At 34.0% G+C, this 22,560-nt stretch overlaps 1 protein-coding gene across 3 annotated transcripts in view; it reads left to right on the top strand.

Moving 5' to 3' along the window:
• DDX4 (DEAD-box helicase 4) overlaps positions 1-22,560 on the top strand; it is a 55,564-nt gene that overhangs the window by 25,530 nt on the left and 7,474 nt on the right. Inside the window, exons 6-16 of one of the 3 annotated variants that reach the window (XM_063086109.1) lie at positions 379-438; positions 8,942-9,043; positions 10,004-10,084; positions 10,600-10,650; positions 12,926-12,973; positions 13,079-13,126; positions 13,347-13,489; positions 14,428-14,580; positions 15,771-15,925; positions 18,986-19,115; positions 20,295-20,461. In XM_063086109.1, coding sequence (XP_062942179.1) covers positions 379-438; positions 8,942-9,043; positions 10,004-10,084; positions 10,600-10,650; positions 12,926-12,973; positions 13,079-13,126; positions 13,347-13,489; positions 14,428-14,580; positions 15,771-15,925; positions 18,986-19,115; positions 20,295-20,461 — 1,138 coding nt within the window. The remainder of the gene's footprint in view (positions 1-378; positions 439-8,941; positions 9,044-10,003; positions 10,085-10,599; positions 10,651-12,925; positions 12,974-13,078; positions 13,127-13,346; positions 13,490-14,427; positions 14,581-15,770; positions 15,926-18,985; positions 19,116-20,294; positions 20,462-22,560) is intronic. The other 2 variants (XM_063086111.1, XM_063086110.1) reach the window with 2 other exon arrangements.

Below are 22,560 nucleotides of genomic sequence, written 5' to 3' on the forward strand. Positions count from 1 at the left end.
AACCACATTTGAGAACCATTTGATTACTTAATAGTTTAGATATTCTGAAACAATTTTGAGTCAAACTGACATTTATGAAATTCTTATTTTTTGGCTTATTTTGCCTACTAATAGCACTTGACAAATAGTGGATTCTTAATTATAAACCTAACATTTAATATTTAAGTACATTAGATGATTTGTATAGGGAATTGACTCTGAGTAAGGTGTTTATATATTTCTGTTGATAAAGTTATCTCAAGAATTAAAATGCTTACATTTTAACTTATGAAAATATTTTTGTTTTCTTATCTTGTGACAGTTCCATTCTTTAGATATTAATTACTCCTTTAAAGTAAATTATTTAGATGCTATTCACATGATAAATTTTTCTTCAAGACTCTAATAATGACTGTGAAGATAATCAATCACGGAACAGAGGATTTTCCAAGAGAGGTGGTAAGGACCATGTTTTAGAACAATTTGTGCTTAAGACAAAGATACTAAACTGACAAAACTAATTTTAGAAGAACTGAAATAAAAGTTCTGGTGATGAAAACCTTTGAAGAAAAATACTTTGGCATATGTTTTCTGCTTTTAATGTAATACTTGAGTGAATATTCAATAGGTGCCCCTCCTTCCACTTTCAGTGTCACTGGATCTTTTTTGTTTAAGATCCCCAGAATGTGTTCAAAATTACAGAAGAGGGCCTTTGAATCTTTGTCAGTCATAATTTAGATGAACTGAGGATGTCGTAATCTCTGAATAGGGTCATTGGAAATTCGGGGGAGGGAAGAAATTGTAGATTATTTTTTGTTCAAGTCTAGCAGTATTCTACCATACTCTGCTAGTTCTGCCTCTAATGAATTTAAGGTGAAATAATATAAAAATTATCATGCTTAGTTCTTGATTATAAGAGGGTACTTCAGAAAGTTCATGGAAAAATATAATTGAAAGATAATAGGAGGGGCTGGTCGACTAGTTCAGTTGGTTAGAGTGTGGTGTTACACCACAAAGGTCAAGGATTCAGATCCCTGTATTGGCCAGCTACTGAAAATAAAAACAAACAAAAATGTGTTAGGAGTCTTTCCACGAACTTTTTGAAGAGCCCTCATATCTGGGCAGACATGTTAAAAGAGTGATGACAAACCCCACAAAAATAGTGAACTTACTATAACATTGCTACAGATGTGCAAATCTATGATAAAAGCGTTTATTGTTTGGAACTACATGGTAATCAGATACATCAGTGTTTTTGCTGCAACTTGACATCCTTTTCCTTTGCCCATTAAATGGTTAGCTGGCTGAATAGCAGGCCCTCCCAATTGAAACTGGGACTTGTGGATTTCAGAATGGGGGGAGGTTATTTGTCTCCTAAATCAAGTCTTATTATGATAACTGTAGAGAGGGGTTGTGGTGGGGAAGAAGTTTAGCTAAGCAATTTTAGGACACTTAAGGTTCCTAAAATATTGCTCATATTTTAAAATGGTTTATTGTTTTCTGCCGAACAGTGAAAATCTTCCTTACTATTACATCTGCTTTAAATACATCAATTTAATTCATATTTAAGTGAAGCAATCAAAAGCCTTTTGCATCTCTGTTTTTGGTCCTGGCTTATAGACTAGTATGGGGTGAATAGCAAGGACATAGCCATTTTTCAGGGTATTACTGATTCCCATTCTCTGTAGACGTATGAGAGTGCTTCAGAAAGTTCACAGAAAAATAGAATTAAAAGATAATACGAATCTTTCCATGAACTTTTTGAAGTACCCTTGTACATTTGAGGGTGAGAAGTTTGCACATGTGCTTATTCAGTACATATATGTATGTGTTTATATAAATTTATAATGAAATGTGACATGGTGATAGACATGTACACATATCATAAGTGTATATAGCTCAATCACTTTTTACAAACTGAACACACCTGGGTTCAATGTGCTCACCAGCATCTAGGTCAAGAAATAGAAATTACTAGCACCTTAGAAGCCCCCTTTTATATTCATTTTTGCTCACTAACAATCCCACCCCGAAGGTTAACCTCTATTATGACTTCTAACAGATTAATTTTGTCTTGTTTTTGTACTTGATATAAATGGAATCTTAGAGTATGGACTGCTTTGTGTCTGGCTCCCACTTAATGTGTTCGTGAGAGTCATTCATGTTATTCGTTACAATTATAGATTATTATCATTGTCATATAGTATTATTTTGTCCTACTCTTCTGCTAATGATGGGTATTTAGGTATTCGAGTTTTGGGCTGTTATGAAAGTACTGCTGTGAATTCTAATATATTTTTGGTGACATTGGTCTATACTCAGAAGTAGAATTGGTAGGTCATAGGTTATGTACAGAGATATTTCAAAAAGCTTATGGAAAGGGGCTGGCTGGTTAGCTAAGTTGTTTAGAGCATGATATTATAAGACCAATTTTAAAGGTTTAGGTTCCCATACCAGCCAGCTGGGGGAAAAAAAGTTCATGGAAAGATTTATATTATCTTTCAATTCTATTTTTCCACGAACTTTTAATATTTTTTTCATATATTTTGAAAATATAATTTTTCATATATATTTGGCTTTAATAGCTATTTTCAAATGTTCTCAAAGTAGTTTATCCTGAGATATACACCCTTGCCCTCACCAATACTTCGCATTTTCTCTTTCATTTTAACCATTCTGCTGGGTGTGTGGTGGTGTATCCCATTATGGGTTTAATTTGTATTGTTTTGATGGACTAATGAAATGTGGAGTACTTCATATGTTATTGGCCATTATTTGGACAACATCTTTTGTGAAGTTCCTATTCAAGTCTTTTGCCCATTATTCTATTGGATGTCTTTATTTTTACCATTTTATTGTAAATGATTTAAAACTTACAGAAAAGTTGCCAGAATAGTACACATAACTCCTCCATGACACTTATATTGAGGGTCTTTTGGTGAATAGAAGTTATTCATTTTAATCAAATAAAGGTTACCAATCTTTTGTAGTTGGTGCTTTTCTTTGTTTTTTGTTTGTCCTTTTCAAGAACTCTTTGCTCCCTCTAAGGTCATGAAAATATATTTTCCTTTTAAAATTGTATCGTTTTAGCTTCCACATTCATATTGTAGTTCATCTGGAGTTTATTTTTGTATATTTTATAAGGTAGGGATCAAGATATATTTTTTTCCATATGGATGTCCAGTTGACCCAGTATCACTTATTGAAAAGACTGTCCCTTTCACTGTGTACTACATGGCTGCCTTTGTCCTAAATTAGATGGCAGTATATATGTGTATCTGTTTCTGGACTTGGTTCTTTTCTGTTTGTCAATTTCTCTATTTCTACACTATCGCCATATAACCTAATTACTGTAGTTTCACAATAGGTCTTGATATTTGGTAGCATAAGTCTCCCAAATTTGTTGTTTTTCAGGATTACCTGGGGTTATTCTTAGTTCCTTGCATTTCCATGTGATTTTTAGAATCAGCTCATAAATTTCCAGAAAAAAACTGTCTTAGTTTGGGCTATAAAAAAAATACCATAAACTAGGTAGCTTATAAATAACAAATTTATTTCTCATAGTTCTGGAGGCTGGGAAGTCCAACATCCAGTTGCCAGCAGATTCAGTGTCTGGTAAGGGTCTGGTTCGTAATGGTGCCTTCTCTCTGGGTCCTTACATGGTGGAAGGGGCTTCTTTTATAAGAGCACTAATCCCATTTATGAAGTTTCTGCTCTCATGACCTAATCACCTCCTAAAAGGCCCCACCTCCTAATACCATCACTTTCAGGGTTAGGATTTCAACATTTGAATTTCGAGGAGGATGCAAACATTCACACTATAGCAAAAACCTAATGGGATTTTTATTGGGACTGCATTAAATCTCTAGATTAATTTGAGGAGAGTTAACATCTGTACAATATTCTTTCAATCCACAAGTCTCCCTGTTTATTTAGGTCTTTAATTTTTCATAGCCATATTTTGTAGTTTTCACTGTAGAGTTCTTACACATTTTGTACACTTAAGCATTTGATATTTTGTGATGCATATCATTTTTTTATTGAGCTAATATTTTATAGGACATAAAATTCACTGTTTTAAAGTGTGGACTTAAGTAGTTTTTAATATATTCGCGATGTTGTGCAACCATTGCCACTATCTAATTCTAGAACATTTCCTTCTGCCCCCAAAGAAACCCTATACTTATTAGCAGTTAGTCCCATTTCCCCCTCTCCCTGCATCCTCTGGCAACCACTAATCTACTTCTGTAGCTATGGGGTTGCTGATTCTGGATATTTTATATGAATGCAATCATATAATATATTGTCTTTTGTGTCCGGCTTCTTTCACTTAGCATAATGTTTTCAGGCTTTGTCCATGTTGAAGCATGTAATAGTACTTTATTCCTTTTTGTGGCTGAATAATGTTCTGTTGCATGGACAGATAACACATTTTGTTTATTCTTCAGTGAGTGGACATTTGGATTGTTTCTTGTCAAAACCATAGGGCTATCATGACTAATGCTGCTATAAACATTTGAGCACAAGTTTTTGTGTGAGCATATGTTTTCATTTTTCTGGGGCATATATGTTGGAGTGGAATTGCTGTATCATATGGTAATTCACGTTTAACTTCTTGAAGAACTGCCCAATTGTTTTCCACAGCAGCTGCACCATTTTACATTCCCATCCTCAACATATGAGCGTTCCGGTTTCTTTACGTCCCCCAATACTTGTCTGTCTTTTTGATTATAGCCATCCTAGTGAGTGTGTAGGGGTATCTCATTATGGTTTTTATTTGCATTTTCTGGTGAGTGTGATGTTGAGCAGCATTTCATGTGCTAATTGGCAATTAGTATATTTTTGGAGAAATGTCTGTTAGATCCTGTGCCCATTTTAACAATTAGGTTATTTATCTTTTCATTGTTTTAAGAGTTGTTTGTATATTCTCGATATGAGTGTCATCAAATTTATGATTTGCAAGGTTGCAAGGTTTTTTTTTTTTTAACCTTCTGTGGGTTGTGTTTTTACTTTCTCGATGGTGTCTTTTTGAACACAGAAGTTTTTTATTTTTATGCAGTCCTATTTATCTATTTTTTTTCTTTTGTTGCTTGTGCTTCTGGTGTCATATCTAGAAAACCATTGCCAAATCCACACTCATGCAGATTGTTACCTAATATTTCCTTCCAAGAATTTCATAGTTTTAGCTCTTTTAAGTCTTCGATCCATTTGAAGTCCATTTTTGTATATTGTGTGAAGTAGGAGGGTCCACTTAATTCTTTTGCATGTGGGTATTCAATTGTCCCAGCACCAGTTGTTGATGTTTTATTTATTTGTATATTTTAAATCTTCCCCATTCCCAGAGGTAACTTATTTTGACATTATTATGTATGCTTCCTGTCCATATCTTTATAAAGTTTTACATTATACCTATCTTTTCATGACTTTTATTCCATATTTTTTGAGATTTATATATTGAAAGCATGGATCTAGCTTATTCATTTTAACTGTTTAATACCTATTCTTGCCTTTTAACCTATTTATTTTAATAAGATCTTAAAAAGAATGTGCAGAATACAGGGAGTTTCTGTCTCTCCCTTAAAACAAGAAGGCCATGTAGACTTTTGATATAAACATGCTATAAAACATAGTATCTCTGTTATTTTCATCTTTAGTTATTAGTCTCCTTATATTACTCAGAACTGGCATCAAATCTGGGGAGAAAAAGAGCCTATTTCTTTAAATGTTTGCATTTCTACTGTGTATGGAGGCATTAAGATATAGATACGAGAGGTACTGAGGCATTAGACAGTCATTGGCTCAGACAGAAAAGGTAGATTTGAAAAGGACCCAATTTGGACTTACAGAAAAGAATAGAGTGATTACAATTAAAAACATAATGGATGGGTTAAACAGGTTAAACACAGATGAATAGAGTAAATTAATCAAAGGACAGATCTGAGGAAATTCTCTAAATTTGGAAATGGAAAACACAAAAGCAGTTAAGAGATATGGAAGATAGAATAAGAAGGCCTGTTAGTTCAACATATGTCTAATTGTTTCCTGTGGAGAGATCAGAGAAAATGGGGGAAGGGTGAGGAGGAGAAAGAAGACTATTTGAAGGGAATAGTTGACTTTTCCAAGGTTAAAGAGGCACAAGAGTCCTGAGCAAATGAAATAAAAGCAAATTCACACTCTTATGCATGTATTGAAATTATAGCTGGTATAGAAATAGGAGACAAAATATAAAGTAGATATATTATGTCTAAGGTAGACATATTAGGGATAAAGAAATGATTACTTATTTTCCAGGAGGATATTGTAGTTCTGAACATGGTTTGAATCTAACAATGTATTCTTAAAATACATAATGCAAAAACAGATATAAGAAAAAATTTGCAAATCCTAGAAGGTTTTGACCCTTTTTCCCTTAGAAACTGATTATGCAGACCAGAAATTGGTAAGAATATGGAAGATCTGAATAGCAGTTACTAAGCTTGACTCAATATTTCTGTTTGGAATCATGTACCCTAAAATTACAAATTACACACTTTTCCAGCATGTATAGAAAATGCATACAATTTGATCACCTATTAAGGCTAAAAAGGAGGTCCAAAAATATACCATAGATGTATCATAGACCATATTCTCTTATTAAAGTACAATAAAAGTAGAAATTAATAACAAACCTAACCCTTCTGGTTTAGAAACCGAATTTCTCAGTTTATGGATAACAGTTCATATGGAAATCCTGAAATACTTAGAACTTAATGACAGTGAAAACAAACATATCCCATAAACAGAACTTTAGCTTAGGGGATACAGCTTAAAGCTTAGCTAGCTCTTAGAAGAAATTTTACATTCTTAAATGCATCCATTAGAAAAGAAATTAGTGAGCTTAGCGTTCAGCTTAACTATAATAATCATCCATCCCTTAATGATGGGGATACACTCTGAGAAGTGGTCTCATTAGGCGATTTTGTTGTACAACCATCATAGAGTGTACTTACACTGACCTAAATGTTATAGCCTACTACATACCTAGGCTAATTTCTACTAGGCCATAATGGCATGTTACTATGCTGAATACTGTAGGCAATTGTAACGCAATGGTAACACAATGGTAAGTACTGGTGTATCTAAGTAATACACGTGGGCTGGTTATTAGTTCAGTTTGTTAGAGCATGGTACTGATAACATCAAGGTCCAGGATTTGATCCCTGTACCAGCCAGCAGCCAAAAAACAAAAACAAAAAAACCCCAAAGAAAACCCAAACAACAAAACACAAAAAAGTAAACATATGTAAGCATAGACAAGGTACAGTAAAAATATGGTATAAAAGATTAAAAAAAAAAGTACACCTGTATAGAGTACTTAACCGTGAATGGAGCTTGCAGGACTGGACGTCGCTCTAGGTGAGTTAGTGAATGAGTGGTGAGTGAATGTGAAGGCCTTACAGTATTGTAAACTTTATAAACATTTTATGTACATTTAGGCTACAGTAAATTTATAAAAAAGTAATTGTGCTACGATGTTACGACGACTATGATGTCACTAAGCAATAAGAATATTTCAGCTTCCTTATAATCTTATGGGACCACCGTTATATAGGCAGTCTGTCATTGACTGAAATGTTATGTGGTGCATGACTGTAATTAAAAAGGGAGGAGAAAAGATAATAGACATGAATGAAATGGAAACAGATACAAGTAAGTGTTCAGCAGTAAAAATGTGTGAAGTAGTTTCATACATCAACAAAAGAAAGATGATAGAAGAATATATTCTTGGTGATTCTATTATATAAAGCTCAAAAACAAAACTAAACAATATATTGGTTAAGGATATGTACATAGTTGGTAAAAATTAAGAGCAAGGAAATGAAAAACAATTCAGGATATTGGTTGGGAGGAGGGAGAGGTGCTCAGGGAGAAGAAGAGAAACAAGGGAAATGAAATACACGGACTGCAAATGTATTGTGAACATTTTAGTCTTAAGCTGGATGGGGGGTGGGTACATAGATTTTCATTTTATTATATTTTTAACATATATGTATTTTATATGTTCTTTTACTTTCACAAAAATAACTTATACCTTAAAAAAAAGAGAGGATTCAGAAGACAAACTTTTTATTTTTCTTTTTTGAAAAGAAACCCTGACAACGTTTCTTAAAAGATACAGAGGTACAAATAAATAATTTAGAATAAAAAATGTGTGTAACTATTAATATCCAGATTGTTGATAGATGATGAGTGTAGTAAGGTTTAAGTAATAGGTGCATAACTATGAATCTACTTTGAATTAGTTCTGTCCCATTCTATAAAGGCTTTTAAAATATGTATAATATAATAAATATCAAGTAGCAGCATATGTAGAATTTTAGCTTTATTGATCATTCTCTTTAGGTGTAAACAGTTGCAAGTCCATAAACTAGTCTCGATTTTCATTTCCTGTCCAGTTGGCACTTTGGTTTTGAATTGATCTAGTTCTGCCCTAGATGGAATCAAATTTCGCTTGAACCCTTTCTACTGATTTTTTGGTAGTCAATTGAATTAAAAAATGAATTGTTTATAATAGAAAATCAGACTTTATATGTGCCTACATGTCTGTGCTCTGAGGAAGATGTTTATTTTATTCTCCTGTGGATGGTAGAAGTCCAGTTAATAGTGCAGCTTTGGCGACTTTCAGTGTTTTATTCAAGTGACACTTTTCCTTTTAGTCATTTTTTAAGTTTTGATTCTCAAAGTGAGCCGTGGATTTTTTTCCTGATCACAGCCATATCTATTTATATTAGTAAAGTTGAACATTTACGGGTCAAATATGGCATTTCTTTTTAGTGACTATCTGTTAATGCCTTAAAATATTTATTTAAAGTCATTGAATTTTACTCAAGGCTTAAATTAAATTTGGCCACCATATCCCCAAGATTTCTTTGTTGTTGTTTTGTGGTGTTCTTGTGTGTTTGTGTGTGTTTTTATATAATAGGGTATCAAGACGGAAATGATTCAGAAGCTTCAAGGCCATCCAGAAGAGGAGGAAGAGGTAGTTTCCGAGGTTGCCGTGGAGGATATGCTCTAGGAAGTACAAGTTAGTAGTGGATTGCAAATAGCATGCTTTGTCTGTTAAGAAGAAAATGACAAATATCCATTACATAAGGTTGTTATGAGGATTATATGAGAACAGCTTAGCACAGTGGGTGATACAAATTAATTGCCCACATTGTATATAACATTTTTTAGACACATTTGTAATTGCATATTGGTTAAGTTTGAATATAAATTTTTTAGAGATTTGTTTGACCCAGTTCTTTAATATTACATATTATTAAGTGTTTTAGAGCCTTGGTAATATGGCCAACCTTTTAAACAGGTGGCCTATAAGGCTCTACCTATCCCCAACATACCTTTCTTCACCAATATGGCTTTCTACCTTAAATTCCTCCAGCCATCATATTCATTGGAGCTAAGGTAGTGTCTTCAGAAGTCTGTGTTGGAATGCATGCGTCTCTTAACAGAGGAGGACAGATTAATGGTTTGGAAGCTGAAATCATCAAAAATAAATTTGTATTAATGATTTAATAGCTGCATAGCATACTAGTGAATTGTTACTTTTTAAAAAGCATAGGGTTCTGAAGGGTTGCTGTACAGGGCTAGTAAAATCTGATTTGGCAACAATGGGAGTAAGGGTTGCTATTCAGGAGAATATGCTATGAAATGATGCAATGTGAAGTTTCTGGGGAAGTAAAGGTGCCACTTTTTGGAGGAAGTTAACTTTAACATATCATGTTTTGACATAACATTGGCCCTAACTTCGTTTATAAAATAATTTTGATAAAATAAAATTTTTGAAGTAATTTGTAATTGAAGGATGTAATTTGTAGAAAAATCCTTCGTGTGTGATACTTAGAAAAATCCTCATTGTGATTCTTGTTAAACTATTTTACCTCACATCTTTTAACTTCTGGCACAAAACCTTGATTTGTGTTCTCTTTACTTAATGATTAAAAAAACTTCTTAAAAGTAACAATTTTATTTTTTACAAATCAAGAAAATGAATACGACCAAAATGAAGGAATGCAGTGCATTGGTGGTTTTTTTGGTTCTAGAAGACCAGCAGTAAGTGGCACAGGTGAGAAATAAAAGTTACTACTGAATATTAATCATTCATGTATGCTTTTAGCACTAGGATTGATAAACTTAATATATATATGTTTAGGTACACTACGTTGGCTACACTACATGATTTTCTCTGCTTTTTAGATCTGTCAGCAAAAATATGTGGATAATTTTGCCTCCCTTTTGAAACTTGTGCCCTGTGAATTATTTCTTCTAATATTTCTTCAGTTAATTTGAGGTGTAAATTATACTTTTAACTGAAGGAAGGAAAATTAAGCTTGCACTGGTTTCAAAGGTTTCTGAGTTAGGGGAAAACAATTTGATTTGAGGAGAAATTGAAAAAGAACACAATTGTTGATGAAAAATGTTTAAATAAAGGTAAGGTTTAAATTAAATCTAGAATTAAGAGATAGATTGGTTAAGGGACTAGGAATCCTAAGTAATCACTCTGTATTGAATAATAGCCATATGTTCATGTGCTTGAGGAAGAGCTGTGTTTTTTATAAACTGCAAAACATTGCCTTACAGGTAGTGGTGACATATATCAAAGAAGAAGTAGCAATGGAAGTGGTAGACGAGGTAAGTTCTTATTTGGTTTATGTATAAGAAATTAAAATTATTGTACTGTAAATTTAATTTTTGGAGTTGAAGGTAACTTACTGCTTTTATACACTGTGAGGAGTATAAATTTGCACAGCCTGGTTTGGAGAGTTCCTGTAATACCCTCCAGGTTATTTCCTCTTTGATCCAGTAGTTCCATTATAGAAATTATATACTATAGATGTATTTGCAAATACTTGTACAAGGATGTTCACTAAATCTTCATTTTATAATAAGTAAAAACTGGAAATCACCTAAAATTCATCAATAAATAACTTTAATAAATAATATAACCATAAAATGGGATACTGTACAGATGTTAAAAATTGAGAAATATATTTATGTGTATAAATCCTTATTAAATCAATGTTTTTTCTTATCATGGGATAGTTATTTGATTTGATGTAAGGTATAAAAGTTAGTTCAATGTATGTTTTTTTACTCTGAATTTTTTTCAAAGTATAAATACTTAAATGTCATGTAAAAGTTTAAATGCTTTCAAAGCTAGTAAACTAATAAGCCTTGTTTGTCTTTGAAAGATTCTCAGTAATTGTTGTTACCCTGAGAGCATTCAAAGTGACAGCTTTTTTCCCAATTCTTGGATTCTTCAGTGTAGAAAAAATTTATTAAAGACTTGTTAAAAACCAAGTCTTCCACAAATGTTCACATCTTGTATGAAGAAGGATTTCAATACTTATAAACACACAAGCCAAAGAAGTTAGCTCACATGTAAAACATGTTATATCTATTTAGCTTTTGGATCTAATGCCGTCATAGTACCTAAAAGTGGCACAATAGATAGTTATCTAAAAATCAGAAAGGTAGTGTGTAGAAAAGAGTTAATAGGCCTGACTGCTGTTCACTTAAAATTCGTCAATAAATGAAATTGAAAATCCTGCTTTACAAGGTTGGTCCCTGGCTAGTGAATATTAGTCAGGGTTCTCTAGAGAGACAGAAGTAGCAATAGATAGATATAGATCTCTAAGAGGGGATTTATTAGGGGAATTGGCTCACGCAATTATGGAGGCTGAGAAGTCCCATCATAGGCTATCTGCATGCTGGAGAACCAGGGAAGCCGATGATATGACTCTCAGTCTGAGGATGAGGTCTGAGAATCGAAAGGCTGGAGAACTTGAAGTTCTGATGTCCAAGGGCAGGAGAAGAAGGGTGTCCCAGCCCTAGAACATAGAGAATTTGCTTTTCCTTTGCCTTTTTGTTCTGTCTGAGCCCTCAGCCAATTGGGTGGTGCCTACCTACATTGACTGAGGGCAGATCTTCCTTACCCAATCCACTGATTAAAAGCCAGTGTTTTTCAGAAATACCCTCACAGACATCCCAGAAATAATGCTTTACCAGCTATCTGGATATCCTTTAACCAGTCAAGTTGACACCTAAAATTAACTGTTGTAGCTAGCATCTGAGAACTTGGATCTGGGAAGTGTTCCCACTACCCTAATTGGTATGAGTGACTCATTGTGCCTAAACTGTTTGTATAAACAATGTGGTTTATGCTGAATAATTTCCTTCTGGGAGTCTGGAATTTTGGTATGTGCCAGGCAGAAGGTATGTGCATTATGAGTCCCTATTAAAAACCCTGGGTATTGAATTTCTAATGAGCTTCTCTGGTAGGTAACATTTCACATGTTTTGTCACCATGTCTACCTTCTACAGTAGAATTAATTGCTGTGTCAAAAGAGAGTACTAGATTTTATCTCCATTCCTCATATCATTGCTGGGAGGATTAAGCATGTCCTTCTCCAGTTGAAGGAGACTCTTAGAAGCTTGCACCTGGTTTTCCCTGGGCTTTGCCCCACGGGCTTCTTCTTTTTGCTGATTTTGCTCCCTATTCTTTAACTGTAACAAATCATAGCCGTGATTAGGACTATATTTTGAGTCCTGTGAGTCCTCCTAGTAAATCATTGAACCTGGGGTGGTCTTGGGGACCCCCAACACAACAGATTTTTAGTTCCTTTTAGAAAATATATATCTTTGCTTATTAGGAAAGAAACATAACAGCTTAAACAAAAAGTGGTAACACAATAGTCTCATTTGCATAAAATTAGTATTTTAAATACTAAGGAAACTTAAAATGTGCAAGATTCTATTTATCTTAACTGTCTCAAGTATTTGTAAGAAGGGGCTTTCAGGATGCCTGTCCATTTTTAAACTTGTCCTCTTTGAAGACAAGCAATGAAAGTACAGTTGTACACAGCTTTGTATCTTGACTGATTGTCACTATGAATTTCTTTAATAGGTGGTTACAAAGGTTTAAATGAAGAGGTAATAACAGGTTCTGGAAAGAGTAAGTTTTACTTTGGAGATAAGATATTTGATTTATATAGTGAGAGTTCTTTTACCCCTCAATTTTTTAAAAACATTTATCTCTTTTGTTTTGATACCCTTTAAGATTCTTCGAAGTCAGAAGCTGAAGGAAGAGAAAGTGGTGACACTCAAGGTATGTTAACACTTGTGTGGTCCACATGAATGTACATTGCAATTTTAATAATCCTGCTTTTAAATATTTTGCATTTTTATCTTTTTAAAAATTTGAACAGTGAAATCTTTAATGGTAAACAGTGGGAATTTCTGCAGTATTTAAAATTTCATTTTTGTCGATTTTCTTTTTTTCTTCTAGTCTATGTAGTGTAAATTATGTTTTTTATTTAAATTCTAAGGACCAAAAGTAACCTACATACCTCCTCCTCCACCTGAGGATGAGGACTCCATCTTTGCACATTATCAGACTGGCATAAACTTTGACAAATATGATACTATTCTTGTAGAAGTGTCTGGACATGATGTACCACCAGCAATTCTGGTCAGTGTATTACTTGTTTCTGTGTTGACTATATAGCAAACTTTGGTTTTAAAATATTACTGTATTTCTTTAAATTGATGTCACAAAAATTTCACCTCTAGTATCTAATGTCTTAAGTTCGAAATTTAGAGCCATGTCTACCTTCTACAGTAGAATTGATTGCTGTGTCAAAAGAGAGAGTATTAGATTTCATCCTCATTCCCCATATCAGGATGAGAACTTCATTTAAATTTACTAAAAAGGATACTTTTCCTAGAGATTCAAGATGTTAGCTTCCTAAGTATGTGAGAAAGTGTATTTTAGGGGAGTGATTTTCTAAGGAGAGTGGAGGAGCTCTTTGTCTGCTGTTGCTGATTATAATGAGCCAGTGTTACTGATCAGCGTTTTTCATATCTCACAGGTTTTAAGGGGGCAGAAAAAAATGTTTTTAGGACTACTCTCTATGGGGAATACTTCCTAATTCTAGCATATAGGCTTTGGATATTTACTTCTGAGTGGGGGTATATTGGTAAAGTAAATTTAGTATATAAAGTAGAATTGACAAAACCTATATGTTGAGTGAAGTAAGCTAGGCACAGAAACACAAATACTGCATGATCTCACTCATAAGTGGAATCTTAAAAATAAAAAGGGGTTGGTATATTCTCATAGAAGTAGAGAGAGTAGAATAATGGTTACCAGAGGACAGGTGGAGAGGGAGCACTGGAGCTAGGGAAAGTAGTGGATTAACGAATATGAAGCTATGCTATCTATTCTAAGTGAATCAGTGTACAAGTATATGCATGTATTGAAACAGCACACTGTACCTCACTCACAAATATGTACAAAAGTTAAAAAAAAAAACTAGTTTAAATGGAATATGTTTATGAAATGACCTGCGTATGGTATGTGAAACGTAATCACTGCCCCCACCCAACGTTTTTTTTTTTACTTTTTAGACTTTTGAAGAAGCTAATCTCTGTCAGACACTGAATAACAACATTGCCAAAGCTGGTTATACTAAGCTTACTCCTGTACAAAAATACAGTATTCCCATTATACTAGCAGGACGAGATTTGATGGCTTGTGCTCAAACAGGGTCTGGGAAGACTGTAAGTCATTTTCTCACATATATTCTGCTCCATATCCGAGCTGTTACTTTTCTAACTTTGATGTTTCCTAAATAGCTTGAGTCTCTTTTATTGGATAGAAGGTTTGTATTTGATTTCAGTGAACTGTTGTAAATATTCATGTTTTTGCTTCTGATTTTTTAATTGGGGGGGTTGTGTACTTCTGAAAAAAGAATTTTGAATTATTTTTAGGGTAGTGTTGCAGTCCATAAATGTTCAATCTGTTTTTAAGTGTGTTCAACTCTTTCTGGGACATGGCAGTTTCTAAAAGAAAATGATTGAAGGTCAAAGAACCAGAGGTTATAAGCATTGAGAGAAGGAGAAAATAATTTCTGTAGTATAGTTGACACATCCTTGGAGTCAAAAGATGATAAACAACTAATATGCATTGTACATGGTCCTTAGTATGAAGTAACCTCAGGTTATGTTAACTGATGGAGCAAGGTTCGTTTTAGAACTAATCCAGTGGGTTTTCTGTTAAATAGGGTTCCATGAGATGAGATTATTATTTCTAGAATTGTAGCATCCTAGTTCATGCCATTTTAGTCTTAATCAGCCTCCATAGTAGAATTTAAGGGAAAATAGGTGAGTTGCGTAATATAGCAGCTGATGATTGACTTAAATATGGTTTTGGAGGTAGATTTTAATAAGTGTCTTATTTTGCTTAATGAGAAAACTATATCACAAAATTTCTCTTGCCAGATATAACTTAATAAGGGTGTTGTATTTAGTAATTTAAATGATGATTTTCAAGTTCTTGATCTTGTCAACCACTTCTGTCAAACATTATGAGTGATCATTTTATTACTACCCCAAAAGTACTCATTTAGAATAACTGTTAAATGCAGTGATTTGCATCAAATTGTCTTTATTCCCCTCTATGAATAAATTAATGTTGTTGACCTATTTAGAATTCATAGGTATGCTTTTTTAAAAAAGACTGAAAATATTTTGATAGGGTAGGTTAATTTTATCAAATATTTTAGTTATATAATATGAGCAGAACAACTTAAATGTTAAGAACTAGTTGAAATAAAAATTTTCATTTTTCTTCTTAAATTTACCAGCAAGATGGAAGAAGAATCTTGAGGCAATAGGGCATGAAAAATAGCCTTCCATAGGGACAAAAATGATGCACTATAAATTTGTAAATTAGTCAATTTAACTTCTAGGCAGCTTTTCTCCTGCCAGTTTTGGCTCATATGATACGTGATGGAATAACTGCCACTCGTTTTAGAGAGGTGCAGGAACCAGAGTGTATTATTGTGGCACCAACTCGAGAATTGATCAACCAGATTTATTTGGAAGCCAGAAAATTTTCTTTTGGGTAAGTACATCTGGAATGCCACTCACAGAACAGTTTCTCTTCAGAGATTTTTTTCTCACTTATTTTGAGAAGAACTCGGTAAGGATGCACTTACATAATTTTTAGTGGTATTTGAAGTGTATTTTTTCATAACCTTGTTTATAGAATCTTGTTTATTTTTATTTTTTTTAAACATGCTTATTAAAACTAGATGATGACATAGGTAGAAAATAAAATAGTGAACATGTTGGGGGTTTTTTGGTAGTTTTTAATTCATGATTAAAAAGGAACTTAGGGTAGTCATATTAATTTTCTGTTCTTTATAATTTCATAATACAGAAAACTGCTATTGCATAATGAGAACTAATTTTTAATGACTTTAAAATCCATATGTGTACATTTTATTTCCCTATTTTGGGTCATTTAGGCTCTTTCTAACTTGAGAGTATTGTAAGTAAAACTGTAATGAACATCTTGCTACATAAAGTTTTTCTGTTTTAAGTATCTTTTTAGAATAGGTTTTTATCAATTTTAAAGAGCATGAACTTATTTTAAAACTTGCACTAATGTACATTTCTACCATCAGTATATGAGAAGATTTATTTCACTATACTGTTTGCCAACATTTGGGATTGTAGTAGTTATCTACTGCCTAACAAATTACCTTAAAACCTAGTTGCTTAAAACAGTGAACATTTATTATCTCACAGTTTCTTGGGTTTAGGATTTTGGGGACAGCTTAGCTGGCTGCTTCTGGCTTATAGTCTTTCATGAGATTGCAGACATGGTGTTAGCCAGGATTGCTGTCATCTGAAGGCTTGACTGGATCGCTCCATAAAGATGCTTAATTATCCTTAGGAAATGGCAACTGGCTTCACCTAGATTGACCAGTGAGAGAGAGCAAGGAGAAGGCTGCAATGGCTTTTATTAAATAGTCTCAGAAGTCGCACATTGTCTATCTGCCATATTCTGTTTGTAAGAAGCAAGTCACTAAGTCTAGCCAAACTCAGGACTGGCTATTTATCTATTTTATTTTATTTTTTATTTTTTTTGTCTTTTTCGTGACCGGCACTCAGCCAGTGAGTGCACCGGCCATTCCTATATAGGATCCGAACCCGCAGCGGGAGCGTCACCATGCTCCCAGCGCCACACTCTCCCGAGTGCGCCACGGGCTCGGCCCGAGGACTGGCTATTTAATTTGCTGGAACTAGTGCAAAATGAAGGTTCAGGGCCCTTCTAAAATTATTACAAATAGCAGCAGAGCATTAAACCAAGCACAGGGCTCTTCTCAGCTTTGGACCCTCTGTGACTCACAGTTTGCATGCCTATAAAGCCATCCTTGCTCACATTTGAGGGGCAGGGGAGTCAGGATTTATATTTGAGGGAAGGAATATTAAAGAATTTGTGTGTCTTATTATTTATTTTTTATTGAGTAAAGCACATGTATATATTTTAAAACCACCGTGGATATCTTCATTATTTTTTTCATTTGATTATTATGAGATTGAACTACTTTTTTGAGTGCTAAATAAGTTTTCCTTTGTGAAATGTCTATTTGCTATCTGCCAGTTTATCTTCTGGAAACAGTGTTTTCTATACAATTTTTTAGAGCTTTCTGTTAACCTTTTATTTTGTATGTCGGTTTATTTTAAATGAGAAGCAAAAAGTAAAGTGATTATTAAAATCATTTAAATGTCAAACTTGGTAGATCTTTTGGAAAAAGTAGATGTGTATTGCTTATACCAGTGTTTATTTCTTGCTAATTCTCATGTACTATGTTGCTTTTAGGTTTTGAAATCAAGTAAAAGAAGATAAACATTTTCTTTTTTAAAAACAAAAACATGTGCATGGTACATTCAGATAATATGTGTGCACAAAGATGGAAATTTATACATGGATATTTGCTGCAACATTGTTGTGGTAAAAGGCTGAAAAATATTTAAATGTCCATCAGTAGAGGACTGGTTAAATTATGGTACATACAGAATAATAATGTTAATGATTAAGTTATTGATTACTTAGCATACGCTAAGTTACAAGTATTTAATTCATTTATTCTTCACAATAGTGGAAAACAAGCTATTTTTAAAAACGAGTTTGTTTAATAAATCAAAATTTTCATATATTCTTTACCCCCTACTTCTTTCTTCTATTATTCTCTTCAGTGCCTACTACTAACAGTTTCATATGAATCACTGCAGAAATAGCTGGTTCACATGTATGCATTTTAATTCTCCCTTCAACAAACAGTAGCATATTAAGCTGTTGGCAGTTGGCACTTGGGTTAGGGTTTTTTTTTTTTAATAAAGTATGTTGGAGATAATGCAATTGTAGCCCTTTCTTTTTATGGATGCTCAGTATTCATTTGTATAGTGTAATATAATTTAAGTCATCTACCGATAGAAACTTAATTACTTTTCAGTTTTTTGATACTAAAAATAATGGTGACGATACTATTGTACATTCATCTCTGCACATTTGTAGGAACATATTTGGTAACTTTCTAGATGTGAATTTAGTGGGACAAAGGGCAAGTTTTAAACTTTAATAGAGACTAAAATTGTGAGAGAGGTTGTATCAATTTACTTTCTTGAGTACTAATTCCCCTATACCTTGGCTAAGGTGGTATTATCACAGTTGTGGTAGTCTTAGTCTTCATTTGTCTTCCTTTTTAAAGTAATGCTGAACTTTAAGAAAAAGAGTGTTTAGAAGTCATTTTTTTTTTTTTTGGCAGCTGGCTGGTACAGGGATCTGAACCTGTGACTTTGGTGTGCCCATTTGTATTTTTATGAATCATTTCTTCCTGTCTTTGGCTTGTTTGTGTGTGGGTGTGTTTGGGAAAGAGGGTAGTGGTATTTCTCATTGTTTTTGAAGAGCCCTTTATCGGATTACAAAAAAATTTTTTTCCAGTTACTTGTTTTTCAGCATTATCTTTTCATCTTCTTCCTAGGCAGCTTTTAATATTTTTAGATGGTCAAATGTATTGTTTTTTTCCTTATGGATTTTGTTTTACATCTTATTAGAAACAAATGCCTAATTTTCAAGTGACTAGAAAATGACATTTATTTTTCTCATAAATAGGACTTGTGTGAGAGCTGTTGTTATATATGGGGGAACCCATTTGGGGCATTCAATTCGACAAATAGTACAAGGCTGTAATATGTTATGTGCTACTCCTGGGAGACTGATGGATATCATAAGTAAAGAAAAGGTAGGCCTTAGAGGGATACAAAGTTGTGAGATTGATAAATTTTTGTATGGGAAAGGGAAAGAAAGATATATATTTACTAGAGCACTGATTATATGTTAGGCTCCATCACATTCTTCAAATGCATTCGATAATCCCAACAGGAAATAGTATTTTTCATTTTATACTTGGGAAAACAGACTTAATGAGATTATGTAATTAATTTAAAATCCTTTGGTTAGCTCTAGTAAGTGATAGAAATCTAGGGTTAGAATCTGGATCTGATTCCAGAGTCCATATCCTATATTCCACTACACTGGGAGAAAAATGCAGTAAATAATTGTATCTAGTTTCATCTGTGTTTTGGTAAAATACTTTTTCTTTTGGAAGAAATCCTTTGTAGCATAAAGTATTTTGTCTCCTTTTTAAGCATGTGAGTGATATTAACCAGGATTGTTAATTTTCTCTTTATAAAGAGATTTTAGGGCTATGTACTTCTTAGGAACTCAAATACCAGATTATCACTTCTCTAATTCTTTAAGTTCACTTTAATGAACCGATTTGCTTTTTTTAGGCTCTTCTCTAAAGGTGTTACTCAAAACGGGTTCTTCTGGCATAAAGGCACCTTTCTTAGGATACTTATTAAAAGTATCCAGAGAAATCCACCTTACTTTCTTGTATAACATCTTCATGGTGGTGCCAAAGTCACGTTTCTTCTTTTTGCAAATGCGTTTTATTTATAGCAATAAATGTTTATGCAAAGGTAAGAGAGGTTTCCCAGTTGTTCCTGAGTGATTAGAGAATGGAAAGTTTAAGGATTTAAAAGACTTTTTTTTTTGACCGGTAAGGTGATTGCAACCCTCTGTACACAGTGTTGTCCTCATCATGCTCAGCCAGCAAGTGCACCGGCCATCCCTATATAGGATTCGAACCCACAGCCTCGGCGCTGCCAGCGCCACACTCTCCCGAGTGAGATGTTTCTGGGATTTTTTTTTTTTTTTGGCCTTAATTTAAAAAAATGTTTTATAACAGAAAATTGAACTGAAATAATTAGTAATGGTATTATCTAAGCATAACAGTTTTCATCATTTTATGCATTGATTTCTAGTCTTTGTCCTTAACATTTTAACAGTTGGAATTGAGATTAATTTAATATAAACTACTGCGCATTTTCTGTCCCTACCCTTGAAAATATCCTTAAAGATTGGTCTCAAACAAGTCAAATATTTAGTTTTGGATGAAGCCGATCGCATGTTGGATATGGGTTTTGGACCAGAAATGAAGAAGCTAATTTCTTGCCCAGAAATGCCTTCAAAGGAACATCGCCAAACCCTTATGTTCAGTGCAACTTTTCCAGAAGAGATTCAGAGGTAAGCTTTATAAAAAAAAATAAAATAATAATTTGATTATATACATGAATAATTTTATGGAAGTAGAAGCAATGTGAATATTCTATTTTTTAGAGATTTTATTGTTTTCTGAGTCATAAATTTTTTTTTTTTTTTTACCGGTAAGGGGATCGCAACCCTCGGCATGGTGTGGTCCGCACCACGCTCAGCCAGTGAGCGCACTGGCCATCCCTATATAGGATCAGAACCCGCAGCCTTGGCACTACCAGCGCTGCACTCTCCTGAGTGAGCCACGGGGCTGGCCCATCCTTTTCTTAAATTTAAGATTTTAATGTAGGTAGTTTAAAAAATAGATGTATTCCTAAAAAGTTTACCACATTTTTTGTTTCTTATATTTATTACTGGCTTTGCATTAGCATCACGTTTTATTAAAAAGTATGTGTGTGTGTATGTCTTGTAGCACAGTACCAACTAGGATTTAATACATACTTACAAAACGAAGTTATTTTATTATTGTGCCTTCTTTTCACATCTAAATGTATAGAATTTGGGAGAAGTAGGTCTTTGGTAGAAAATTCACATACCAATTATTGACAGATATTTAAGGATCATGCTGTATATACCATGTGGTCTGGTGAATTCAGACATTAGATTGACAAATCCCTGCTAGTATGATGACACTTCTGGCTGCCAGATGGTTCCTTGGCACAGGAAGCCTGAAGTGCCCAGGCAACAGCAGTAGCTTTAAATTCTGTAGGACTCTTGCTGTTTTCTCTAGTGGAACTGTTCTCTCTCTGGGAACTAAGACCTCTAAATCTGTAGAACCAAGAGTTAAGGGATGGGAAGCACAGATTTCCCAAGTGGGTCATTGGTGGGTCATTCTTTCCTGCAACCCTTGGTTCCAAGAGTCATGCAGATCTTTGATTAAGAGTTACTGTGTCCTTTTGGTTGATGCCCTGTCCTTATAAAGAGTTTCCTCTAACCTGGCTCTTGAGCTGTTCTTTATGTACACCGTTCCAGTGTTCTCCCAAGCTGGCAGCTTCTGGATAGTGCAGTATATGGTATGACCTGTGGATCCCATGGTTTTGGGCCTGCTGCAGCACGTGCTTTGCTCTATAGTTTGTCCCCTGGTCTGATAGAATGTTATGTGGGATTCTGTCGTAGTGCATCAAACACTCACAAGCCCTTGGATAGCAGTGTTAGTTATTGAATGGTTTTACTTACTATGTGATAAAAAAATCTTTGTGTAAAGTTAAAAAGAGCTCTTTATTGGGGGGAAAAATCTAGTAAGAAAGCATTGAGTCTGTTGGAAGGATTTTTTTTCTTAGTTGTACATAAAGTAATCATCTCTTAGTGATTGAACGGTATCATAAATTTGAAATGGAGTATCTGCATTCCCACCATCAGCTTTGGTAATATTAAATAGGTAATTACCTACCTAATTCACAGGTAATATTCCTGCTACCTCTCTCTTTTTGGATTACCCTGAAATAGGAAAGTATTTGGATATTGGCCATCCAGAATGGCTAATGTGTATGACCATCAGCCACTAATATTTGTTGAGGATCTTTTATGAACTGTATTTGATTGTAAGCCCTAGAGACAAAATAAGAGTCCCTGACCTTGAGATATTTACATTCTTTGCTTCCTGCTCCTCCTCAATTGCTTCACTGTCTGTTCTTAAATGTTACCAGTTGCCCATTTGGTCCAAAGTCCTTTTCTCATTCTGCATATTTCTTTCTTTTTTTTTTTTTTTTTTTTTGTCTTTTTCGTGACCGGTCGGGAGCATCGCTGCGCTCCCAGCGCTGCACTCTCCCGAGTGCGCCACGGGCTCGGCCCTCATTCTGCATATTTCTGGAACCATTGTAGCATCTGTTCCTTTGGCTCCACTTCTACCTGTAACTCTCCCAGATTTATTCCTTGTTTCCTTAATCTCTCTCCTGAGCCTCTGACTTTTAAAGTTAACTACTTGGGAGTATTTTTACTTTCAGATGAATTACCAGAAACTCATGTTCATGTCCTTTTAAATTGTACCTATATGTTCTTCAACTTTTTAAAAGTTTTCCTTATTCTAGTGTATAATACCACCATGGTCTTTTGAAGCCAGAAATCTTTTGAAT

This window comes from Cynocephalus volans, chromosome 2 (assembly GCF_027409185.1).
Source record: "Cynocephalus volans isolate mCynVol1 chromosome 2, mCynVol1.pri, whole genome shotgun sequence".
Taxonomy (NCBI): Eukaryota; Metazoa; Chordata; class Mammalia; order Dermoptera; family Cynocephalidae; genus Cynocephalus; species Cynocephalus volans.